Source organism: Artemia sp. Qi Xiang Cuo, chromosome 20 (genome assembly GCF_049724085.1).
Source record: "Artemia sp. Qi Xiang Cuo chromosome 20, ASM4972408v1, whole genome shotgun sequence".
Classification (NCBI taxonomy): Eukaryota; Metazoa; Arthropoda; class Branchiopoda; order Anostraca; family Artemiidae; genus Artemia; species Artemia sp. Qi Xiang Cuo.
In genome coordinates, this window is record NC_142813.1 from 50704047 (window position 1) to 50716906 (window position 12860).

General features: G+C 34.5%; 1 protein-coding gene across 4 annotated transcripts in view; it reads right to left on the minus strand.

The window, feature by feature from the left end:
- Nucleotides 1–12860, minus strand: part of LOC148940327 (cullin-2-like) — a 67726-nt gene that overhangs the window by 19432 nt on the left and 35434 nt on the right. For 3 of the 4 annotated variants that reach the window (XM_089106002.1, XM_089106001.1, XM_089106004.1), the window contains 4 exons: nt 12094–12240; nt 8658–8735; nt 4567–4633; nt 2301–2509 (listed from right to left, as the gene is read on the minus strand). In XM_089106002.1, coding sequence (XP_088962128.1) covers nt 2301–2509; nt 4567–4633; nt 8658–8735; nt 12094–12240 — 501 coding nt within the window. The remainder of the gene's footprint in view (nt 1–2300; nt 2510–4566; nt 4634–8657; nt 8736–12093; nt 12241–12860) is intronic. The other variant, XM_089106003.1, reaches the window with a different exon arrangement.

Below are 12860 nucleotides of genomic sequence, written 5' to 3' on the forward strand. Positions count from 1 at the left end.
TCAAGTTTCTATGACAACATCTTCTATAAAAACCTTATATACCCACAGGGCATAACTTAAAACCCTTGCCCTGAGGGTTGCGGGGGAATGTCCTCAAAACTTTTTCTATCTGGAAATCAACTACGCTGAACAAAATGGCTATCTCAAAATTTTGATTTGATGTGTTTGGGGGAATGACGGGCGTGGGAGGGGGGATAGTTCCCCTTCAATCCCTTTCAACAATTAAAAAGGGCACTAGAACTCTCGATTTCCAACCGAATGAGCCCCTTTGAAGTTTCTACGACGACCCCTTCCATATGAAGTGCCTCTGGGAAAAAAAGTAAATAATAATAAAACATTGGAGCCGTATGGCCTTTACTATAGGCAACGCTATAGCGTTGCCTTTGATATATACAACCGCTTTTCCCTAGCCACTACTAGCGTATAGGTTTCTTATACCTTGTCTCGATTGAAATGATTTGCCTGGTAAACATGTCATATACGGTTCTAGGCAGTTGAAGTATTTCTTTACAAGAAAAAGTAAGATAGGACCCCATCGGCAAGCTATAACCGGGAGACCAGGGCATCATGTTAAATATGACTCACCATTCACATCTAAAAGCAAATAGATTAGAGAACCAGCTCTAGCTGGTCAAAATCCTACAGGTCAAGGCACAATTTGACAGTACTTTACCAGCAAAATATAGCTGGGCGACCAATGTGTCCACGATGAATGCTTCAGCCCGAATTAGAAACAAATGAAGGTTATTGCATGATTTCAGCGCAATTTTCCAAACCCTTTCCTCGGAAAAAAAAATTTAAAAACAATGAGAACAAAAAAAGGAAGCCAGTTTGATCACTAACTGTAAATCTAAGATCTGATTTATATTTGCAAGGAGTAATACGAGTAAATTTATAGCGTATGGTATAATCTAGTTGGGACAAATTAACATATTGGGCAGCTCCTACCCCTCCTATTGAAGAGTTCGTCTCTATTAATGATCTTCTGTCTTTATAGTCACTGAACGACTGCTCAACTCATCATATATATGGGTTACTGTAGCCTTGATTGATCTTTTATTGGACTGTCCATTTTTATTGGCCTGGTGTTCATGGCTTTATTGGGTGTATACCCCTGTTATATGACTCTTTCCTAGCTTCTTGCTGCTTTTGTCTGGCTGCCTTCTAATCCTGCATAGGCACGGCTTTGGACATAAAGCTAGTTTTTATTGAGGAGATTACCGATCTTAGCTGTCTGCTCATCAGAAATTGTGATGGGGATGCTAAGTCATCTATGGGACTGTTACGATATTCTAGTAGAGCAAGGAGCAAGGTATCTGATTTGTCAGCTAATGCTTTAGACATGAGCCTCTTGACTGTTTGGACTGCCTTTTCACTGAGACCATTGCTCTGAGGGTATTTGGGGCTGTACATGCGGTGTGGGATTGTTCATTGTTCTGTAAATCTTCTGAATTCGTCTGCTGCAAACTGGGGGCCGTTGTCAGATGCAAGTATTCTTGGGATCCCTCATCGTGCAAATTGCTGATCCCGTTTCGTAATACCATTTACTATATACGTATGGTCCAAGTAAGGTTATACAAAACTTTTGACTTTACTTACTTTAGACTATATGATTTGAAAATAACGAGCTAGAAAGATGTGTAACAACCAACAATAACTACCTATGATCCGTAAATCTAAGTGTTTAGATCTACAATGAACCTGAAAATTACATTATAAAAAGTAAGCATCAAGACAAATATCATAGCTTATCATTATGTGTAATCAATGGTAAAAAAAGAGATATTAGTTTCCTGTAATTCCATGATAAAAGTGTACCAATCACATTATTCCTTATTTCAGGGGGGATGGATAATCCCAACTTAAAAAACAACCTGATTAGTTGTAAAGACTTCCTTTGGAATATTTTAAGCCAGTAAAAGAACAAAAATAAATCTCACCTGAATAATTCTTATTTGTTATTGGTTAGAATGCTATAAAACAGTTGCTAAACATATACTTGGTGGTCAAGTGTTCTTTTTTTGTATTTTAAAAAGGACTAATTTGAACTGGATTGTAAAAAATTATTTACTACTGAATAATAAAAGGTTTCCTTTTTAATTTATTGTTATTAATTATAATGTCTATGTAGTTTTTGTGTCTATTTAAGGCTAAGCACAAACCAGGAGTTATTGCTATGTAAAAATGAAAAAAGAAAGTGAACTTGAACAAATTACCTGTTGTAACCTCATATACCGAGAAGGAACAAAGTATTTACTGAATCATATTTAGGGTTACATCATGAGAATCCCGTTACGCACCTTGAGCTCTGGCTTATCACAAAGTAGAATTTTCTTCTGAAGAAGACCAACCAAATTTCTATCAAACTCATCCTCATTCAGCCTAGTCGCTGTTCGCAAGTGACTAATACTTCTGCAATCTTCTGTCTCAAACTCTGAGAGCATTCCAAATTGAAATACAGAGACAGTGGCAACACAGGGTCGCTTCAGGTACGTAAGCTGAACATCAACTGCAAATGGGATGTTCGAATCAGAATAGTCGTGACCTGCCTTTTTTTCATTTTCATAAAAGGTTTCATTTATAAAAAAAATTGAAATAAATGCCTAATCATTCACAGTTAGTTCTTTGTGCATTATTGCATTTGGGACATTCTGTATTTACAATTCCCACTAACACAAGAAGAAAAGAAGAAAAAAGCTCATAAATTAATAGATTAGATAGACAGTTCTAAAAAATGCAAGCCTACAAAGTTCACTTTGAATTCTTCCATTCAAACCACCAAACTGGTTATTAGCCTTTCAGAATTTTTTCTTGTACAATTGTGATTTCAAAAGTGACTTCCTTTTTCTTTTAAGCCGAAAAGCACATCTATCACTAGACCTAATACAAATTATCTAGGTCAGAAAATGTAAATAGCTTTTGATTGATTCGATGAAAAGCTTAGCTACGTAGTTTCTCTTCTTTTTCCGCCCTTTTTTCCTTATGGTATGGAAGTATAGCACAATAGAGTATACTTTAAGTGTGTACTCTATAAAACAAACTAGCCAACATGAGCTGAATATTATTCAGCTCATATTATCTTATAACGAAATATTATCAATATGTATTTTTTACCCGTAGGAAATATAACAAGTAAAAAAAAAACAATCTTTTCACTAAAGAAAACACAGGAAAATATTTTCCCTGTAAAGCCTCTTTAAATGTTCCGAATAAATGAAAGCCTGATGAGCGAGGTTATGGCAGTATGGCTTATTTGAAGGATCTCCCAAGATTCTGTTCGCGAGAGATTTTAGCAGCCTGAATCAAGTGCTTTGAAACGCGAATTTCTAATAAGCAAAGCTTCCTTACTTTTAGAATAAACACTCCATGATACAAGTTTAAAAAAACAACAAAAAAAAAACAGTTAAAGCTTCTTGCTTGCAATCATAATAAAACGCATTTTCAAAACATATACTTTCAAAGCAATGATGGATTTGAACATTCCAGAAGCATAGACAATCTAATGGCTATAGTTTTAAGTCTCACGCTACAGCAGAAATGAATGGTAATCGCTCATCAATAGCTAAAAGTGAAGCTAGAATGTTGTTCTCCGCAAGAACGGAAATGTATTAGGTAGGGCCCAAAACATGTCACTGGTCAGGCACAATTTTAGCATATGGACTGACCTTCAAACACCCTGATCCCTTCTAAGCCACTAACACCGATAATCAAAACATCCACAGTTTTAGCGTCGGTGGAATAGCAAATTTTGTAACAAGTATTGCGTAATCACGATGGCCACTAAAAGATCTGAAACAAAATCTAGTGACCCAAGTATTCTACACTACCAACTTCTCGACACAAATACCATTATATTTTCACCAGTAAAAATATAAACCGTATTCCATGAAAAACTTGTTTAAAATTGGACCAATTCATGAAGATTTTTAGCGCTATTTTATAACAGCCATTATGTTTGTTCAATTTGTTAAAGTATGATTATTTTTTCTTTTTCTCCATTAATACCCAAATATCTTTTCCCTTGCAAAAGAAAAAAAGGTAAAGAATCAAACGTTTGAGGCCCACAAGCAGGTTTATTGCGGATTCAATTTACTCTACGCAAGCAATGGCGTCAACGCTTTATAGTCTTTCTCCATACTCTGAATCAATGAGCAGCGTAAAAGAGATGAAATAACAGAATTTCTTTACACATTTCCATTCATAGCCACAACAAATACGAGCACAATAAAGCTGAATAGCATATTAGCAATATTAATTGGCAGGTTTCATGGCCCAAGCGAAATTTGTTGGCAGATTTTGTCTGAAAATACCATTTTTACATATAAAACATCTTTTGCTCAAAGGAAAAAAATGTAAAAACACAAGCTGTGCTGCTAAAGTTTCAGCAACTTTTGAAATTCTGTCGAATTCTGCTAATGGCAGCTTTAAAACTTTTTAAGTACCTGCTTCTGCATCCCCCCCTCTCCAAAATGATAGTCCCAATTGTAACTTAAAAACAAGTACTTGTGTTCAGTGTGAAATATAGTCAGTTTTGGAGGCTCCTTAAAAAAATATGGGCGAACTTACCAAAACCGTGTTGATACATCCATATTAATTTTCGTCCATTGAAAGCCTTTTTGTAAAAAGCTTCATACTAAAACAAAAATATAGGCAATTACAATAAATATGCGTGAATTTGTCACTCCCCCTAAGCATTGCACTATAAAAAATAAAACATGTAAATGATGATTAATAAAGAAAATAAAAATCGAAGGAAGGGTAGGGGAATTCCTTCATCTTCCATTTTTTTTTTCTGATCATATATATAAAATATAAAAACTTGAAGTTTGTGACGTAAATTTCTGTAAAAAGAAGAACGACTCCCAAATATTTTCCCACGTTAAAATTAAAACATAACTCTTTACCCACTTGTGGGGTAATAAAATTAAGAGTACTAGAGACATTATTGAATAGTAAATTTTCATAGTATTCGGTTAACTAATCATCAGCTATAATATGAGGAATGTTGTTTTGACCTGACTTTCATAAGCTATGGTGAAAAATACGTTGAAAAGGCTTTGCCACATTTTAGTGATGAAGGGTGATGGATTGCCAAAAAGATATACGATTTGGCCATCCTGTTGGAGGAAACGAAAGGCAATTCATCCCCAAACAGCCGAGCAGGTCAGGGATAGATCATCAACAGGGATCTATGGGAAATTGAAACTAGAAGGGAGAGTGTAAAGAGTGACCTTACAATGGATTGGGGTCTCTTTTAAATATCTAATAAGGTCTAATAATCTGTAAGACCTAATTTATTTAGAAATAATAAAGATAGTTTTAATATTTACTGATATAAATTGCTTAGAAAGGAATTTGCGAATTTCATACTTATAGAAGACCTAATGACTTTGTTTCTTCAATTGAATAAAAGAAAACTATTTTTTTTCAACTAAAAGTAAGGACCAACATTAAAAGTTAAAACGAACAGAAGTTAATACGTATATGAAGGGGATTGCCTCCTCCTCAACCCTTCACTCTTTACGCTAGTGTTCTTTAGTACTTCCATAAAAAAAGCTTCTTATTGTTCTAATTAATCAACGTCTGTATTTCAGGAGTCGTTCTTGAGGAATTGGGATACAATTCAAACTTTAGCGTAAAGAGCGAGGGTTACACCATACTCTGGGAGGATTCCTAATTCTTTATTCTTGGATTATTACTCCTATAGCGAAGCCTCCAGCACCTTGTAGAAACAAAACATCGACTACTTGACAAAGGAGGAGATGCGATGACAGCTGAAACCTCACGATTTTTTTTTAAATAAAATCAAACAACAACAACTGCGGTGGCTTAGGTATAACAAAAGAATGACTTCCGACAGTTTTCCAAAATTTACACTCAAAGGTAAGATAGATGGACAAAGACCACGAATAAAACCACATAAAAAGTGGACTAAAAATTCAACCATAAACTCATCGAAAGCTATATAGAACAGAAATGCATAGGTCGTCATATTGGACCCTGGTTCACAGCCTGTAAATAAGTAACTATTATTCTGTACAGTAAATTCATTTTTGACAAAAAAATGGAGTTGACACCCAACAGGAATCAATTCTAGGGCCAGTACTGTATTCATTTACGTTTATGACCTTCATTTTGCAGTTCAAATAAACAACCCACAATTTTTTATCGTCTTTGTCACCATACTTCTTTCCGCTCCCATAAGAATAGTTGACATTCAGAAGGCATTCTTGTTGTTTTTGCTGATGATAGTATCCTTGGACCTTTAGAAGTATGAAATCTTTTCAAATTTAGTGGATATGTATGAGAGTACACAGCTCGGTCCAATTATCTAAAGCAAGACATGGTAAGAACCGAAAACTTGAGGTAGAGCTTCATCCTGCATTGTACTTCTATCTGGAACAATCTTCCTGGGGATGTTGTTCCTGCAGATCGCTCTGTTGAATCCTTCAAAAGAAGGTTCAATTGACATTTAAAACCTCGATATTCCAAAACGAGGTAAATGAATAGCGGCATATCAGATATCGTTAAATAGCCTACATGGCGCCATGAATGTAGGAAAAAAAAATGCAGGCTTTTAAGTTCAGAAATTTACCGCTTATAATTTTATTTTCTTTCAGTAACTTTTATTGCTCGAAAAGCCCTGAGTCCATCGAAATACAAAATTAAAAATTCAATTTTATTTAATTAACACTGCAAATACAAAATATTTCAATTAAAAAATCTGTTTCCGTACGGCTAGCCTGAGCCTGCTAGTAAGGCTGTACGGTTAGCCTAAAAAGTCGTCCTAACCTTACAATAGTTACATGACATCCATCACTAACTATGCTCTCCAGCCATATTTCATAAAATATGACGAAATATATCCTCCTCCAAAAACAATTTATTGTAACCCAAAGTACAAAATATTCATCTCCAATTCACAGTATACTTTAACTCCTCCTTTCCTAAGTTCACCTTAAAGAAACCTAACCTCATGTCTCCCTTACAACCATTTAAAGGCACATGGAATCAGGAATACTTCTTTCATATCAATGAACCTGTACTTCTTGATCTTTTAAAACATTTCGTATCATCTTTGCAACATCATTTCCACTTTATCCTTTATGAATCCCACCTATATCAAATCCACTTTATCCTTTAACGACTTATATACTTTTTTCCTCTAGTGCCGCTATGAAGGAGAGTCTACCAATCTACAATCCACATACTAAATATATGCTTAAAAGACAGAGCCTCGTAGATATATAACTAAACAATTACTTAAAACAAGATTAAATGTCCTATTTTAACAGCTTTATCATTTCCGTTATCATCTACTTGGCTCTTCAGGGTTTATTATCTTCTTCAGTTAGTAAATGAGCTTCCATGCTCACATACTAAAAACAATTTCTTAGTCCACACTACTTTTGCATTTTTTAAACAAAATAAAATAAAAATAATCAATAAATAACAAGTAAGAAATTCACATAATGATATGAAAAACGCTATACAATACAAGAATCAAGGAAATAACAAAAGAAACTCAAATTTGTAAAAAAAAAAAACAAAAAAAAAACATACAGTGTTCAGCGTTGTACAGGATTCTTCCATCTCTTTATATTATTCTATTGTATGTGTTAACTATTTACTATAGTTTTTCTTTTTTTCTGTTAATAGTCTACCGAATTTGAAGCCAAAATATTTAGACTTTTGTTAGAAGGTAAGGCCGTGATTTTTTCGAGGGTGTTTTACACCAGATTTTTTTTTTGAGGGGGGGGAGGAGAGGATTTGTGCAGAAACCCCCTAACCCCCCCCCCTAGTTAAACCCTTGTCAGTGGTCTTGAAATATTTTTTTTCACTGCCTTAATCTAAAACTTTTAATTTTGCTTTCTCAAAATTTCCATTAACATATTTTTATTTTTTGTAAATAAAACGACGAAAGCCTGATAATTAAAGTAATTAACTTTGACAAAATCTAAGAATGCATAGTCTTGGTGATAACTGTTATTTTGTCTCCTCCTCATTCCTTACATTATAAATTAATCTTGTTTTTCTTTTTCTTGCTTTGGGAAAACCACAGTTTATATAATTATCCAGTAAGCTTATCGCAAATCATTTTTGGTCTTTGTTCTCGGTGCGAACAAAAAGCTCCTCCCACTTCTTTCTTCACTTATGGATCAGTGTGTTTGAGTCTATCAATGAGAAATGGTTACAAAGTGCATTATTCGTAATAGTGGGTTTCCAGTTGTTTCTGATTGTTTCACGTCTGACTTGTCTACCCGTGAAAAGATCTGATGCCGCTTATGTTTCTATCTGCAAAAACGTTCTCCGGAGCACTCGCACCCTGGTCCGGGTTTTTATAATGGGTGAGATAGGGAATGATCATACTGGATAATTATATAAACTGTGGGGAAAACTGACCATTTTAGGTGATTCATAACGCCAAGTGGTTCTAATCAAAATACATTATTCGTGCAGTAAAATACATATTCTTGTAAGTAAAATGCGTATGTCGAAGATATGCAATACTTTGGTTAACTGTCATAGAAAATGGTGGCTCGAATCAAAATTGCATAGAACTCAATAGATGCAAAGATAGATATTGAAAAGCAGCGATTTAAAAGCTTTACGAGTTACACCTACGGTAATAATAAGGTAACCAGAAAGAAGCTTACCTCGGAAACAGATTTTTGAAGAGGTTGAGGTAGAGTAAACGAAGTAACAGGTTTGTCGTCGAATGGCCAGTAAGAAGACTAGAAAAAAACACAATATCGATTAACACAGCCAAATTACATTTCAAGTTGTAAAAACTTACAAAAATTCCCAATTACTAATATTGTTTAAAAATAAATTAATTTATCGATTAATTAAAACACTCTTAGACAGTTAGTTTGATTGACGACAGCGAACCTATTGTTCAGCCAATAAGTCGGCAAAAATGAACAATTTTGTGCTCAATTTTAGAACTAGCGTAAAAGGGTTAACATTATTCTTCCTGGATGTTAATTGAGTTGGGGAAGCTAAAATTTGGTTTTGTCTTATTTATTCTCATTTATCTTATGCCGTCAATTTCAATTCATCCCGAAAAACTGAGAAGGTTCAAGTCCTTGTGGTAACTTCGATGCAGGGAGCAGGACGGATGTATTTTCAACTATCTTCAGCACTTAAAGGTATCATTGACTTTTACAGTCCAGGTGTTAAGTTCTATTGTTTATGGATTTTTCTTCTATCACAAAGAGCGACTTGTAAGCAAGAGATGTAAAGCATGCTCGTCCTCAGGGGCTAAAGACAACATAAATGCACTCACTAGTATACCTTTCACTCGTATAAAGCACAAATTTGGTTCATGGAAGTAGCCACACCATGATATAAATTGGTCATTATTCGGCAAATGTTTATGTGGCAATCACACCTTTACTGTCAAATAAATTGGTAACAAATAAGATAGGTTGTATTTAGTAATGCAGCCTTAGCTTACATATTGTGCACTTTTAAAATAACAGCAAAGATTGGGTTGTCATTTATATTTTACTACAAAGTAATGCAGCATTTACTAACTATATATGGCACATTAAGAAGTAGCATTTTGGATTCGGCAAGTACATAATAAATTTGTTTTGAGAAGAAATAGATACAGTGTTCCTTAATGAACAGCGTCATATTAACTTTTTAAGGTTATCCAAGGACATATAATTTTGAAAGTTTTGAGGAGCGACAGCTACAACGTTACATTGAGAAGGAAGAATAAAAACTAAATCATTACTCCCGCTAAGGCTGTTGCAACACGTCGCTATACCCAAGCAACAAAAACCTAGTTTCAATTGTAAATTATTAAAAAAAAATACATTAGTCAATATTAAACGTAGGACCACCGCTGGTACCACTATTTCATGTGGGAACTCATGAACCCCCACTATTTGTTCTCCAACACCACACTTGTGGCGTTGGCAATGACGATAGAGTCTGGTAACATGATCGACCGATTAAAAGAGTTATACAGTTTCTTTGGGCACTGGTATTCCAACCAATGTGCGTGTGAAACGTATACTATCTTTCCAAATGCCAAATTACTGGGCCCAGGGTGCCAAAATCTGTTTTACCACTGAAAACTCTCTACTTATCTCTTGGGAGGGTAAATGGACCCTCCTGTTGCTATATTGATGACGTTACTTCTAGCCTCGGTTTTACTCACCCTGTCTGGCTTCGGAAAAAAACAATCTTACACGGTTGGAGAAAAATAACTCATCTTTAATCTCCAGAAGGTGAATCCCAACAAAACATACACTCTAAACTCTATAGCTTAGACTTTACAGTATAGAAGCGAACTAACTACAAAATTCGCTATATTTGCACAAAGAAATCTTATGTAGGGGTGGACCCTAGATTTGCCCTGGCCAATCCTATAAATGAGAGTTTCAAAATCAAACACTTTTTGAAAACAATTCTTTTTTCAATTGCCTAGCTCAAACAGACAGAAATGGATTTTATCCTAAGAGTTCACTTACTGCGAAATTACTGGCTTGGCAACGAGACTAACTTTTAATTGAAAATTATATTATAGGCAAATTTAAGCAACTGTAATTGCCAAAAGGATGAAAGGTCATGTATCTGAAAATACTCGTAAAAGAAAAAAGGGGATAAAGATCCGCAATAGTCAACATTGCAACTATTAATATGACCGAAAACTAAGTCGATTAAAAACGAAAACAAACTAAACTTAAAAATAAAAATTTTCGTGAAAAGAAAATAAAAAAAAAAAAAAAAAATTGAAATTAGTTAATCAACCAATTCTCAGGTTAGGTTAGTTTTAGTAAAAGAAAGCAACTCGGCATTCGACAAAACTAAGAAAGTAAAGAAAAAAAAAGAAACCAAACTAGGGTAATTTTCAGCCAGTGAAAAAAAGGAGAGATAAAAATACAAATCAGATATTAGGGCAAAGGCTTCAGCTAAACCATCCTCAGCACTTAAAAAAGGGAAGAAAAAAGCAATAAAAACACCGATAAAAAAACTAACATTTAGAAGTTAGATACAGGAAAACAGAGAAATAACTTGATTCCTTGTTATTTCTTAGGTTCCGAGTAGTTTATTTCAAAAATTAGTTTTATCGAACCAGGACTAGAATATCCTTCAAGTAAACAATTTTAATTTGGTACAGCAAATTTATTTAAGAGCAACGGCTCACGGATAGGGGGAACCATTTCCATTTGATAAGTTCTCTCACGGAATAGAAGTGGGCGAAAGTTTATTCAATATACAAGTTTGTGAACGAAAAAGACACCAAGAAACCTTTATCATTGTATCTATTTGATGTTTTAAATCGATTTTACTATGAAAATTAGTTCCTGTTTGAATAAGTAGCTATTGCAGGGCATTGTAGGGTAGAACCAACTCTGAAGGTGGTGACAAATTCTTGAAAAACTCAATTGTAGCCTAAAAGTAATATAATATTGATTTTGTGGGTTTTAGGAGATACCTAGTAGTAACGGGTATAGCTAGATTTTTTCTGGGGTCGGGATTAGGAAGCCAAATTTATCTCCTTCTCAATAAACTTAGCCTTGCCCAAACTTTCCAGGGTTTCCCGGGATAGGGGAACAGTTATGCCTGACTATCCCAAACTTCAATAACAGGCTCAACACAGAGAAGTGTCAGAACACAGGACAGAATTATATTTTAGATAACACAACTCAAAAATATTCGTAAAGTGCTTCTAATATGGAAGGAACGAATCGTCTCCAAATACAATTTTTTGAAAACAAACAAATTTTTTTTTAATGTTAGAGGTGTTGAAACCTGTTGAATTTGGAACTTATTTTAGAGGTGTTGAAGGTCCTCGACATAACAGGACTGTTAAATATCAAACAAATTGCAGCACATATAACAAAAACAATTTGTGTTGCGGCATAACTGTATGTATATAAACCAAAATTTGTAGCTAGAAGTACCAAAAGGACGTAATTGAATATAGCACAAATAACAGGACTGCACAAAATTGACGCAGTCCTGTTATATGCAGAAGATCATCTTATCTCCTAGATCGTGCAATAACCTTAAACCTCTTCAAAAAATTTTGTTCAGACAAATAAATCTAAACTAATAACTGATGCAACATACCTCAAATGTTTTGAACGCCACACTATGCCCAAATGTGACTCCCTGTTCTGACATTGAGTTCATAAAACTCTTTTTAAGATCCGTCGATACTTTAAAATCGTTGAAAAGTTTGTCCCAATTGTCTGTGAACTCAGGGCCATAAGCTTTCTAGATGAAAAAAATTAGTACTTCACATTTGCTTCGAAATGACCCTTTAAAGTTTGATATAAGCTAAATTTTATTTTTTTACGAAGATATTTAGAGTTTATTATTTTCGTTTTGCTCAGGATAGGTATACATATTTACAAAAAAAAAAAATATATATAAATATATTATAATCGGAATATTTACATTTTTTTTGTGGTGACGGGTGGGGTCTTGATTGGCAAAATTACCGCAGGCAAGAAGCTAGTGCTTCTTTGAAGCCCAAGCTCAAAAAGGTCAAAAGGTAAACGGAATAACAATTATTAGGCTTTAGTACGAAATTGATATTAACGACACTAATATTAAAGAAATTCATATTAACTTTTGATCAGAGGCAACGCTCTAGCGTTGCCTATAGTAAAGGCCATACGGCTCCAATGTTTTATTATTTATTTTTTTTCCAGAGGCACTTAATATGGAAGGAGTCGTCGCATAAACTTTAAAGGGGGCACATTCGATTGGAAATCGAGAGTTCTAGCGCCCTTCTTTAGGGTAAAAAATGATTAGAAGGCAACTAACACCCATTCCACGCCCACCATTTCCCAACCACATCCAATCAAAATTTTGAGATAGCCATTTTGCTC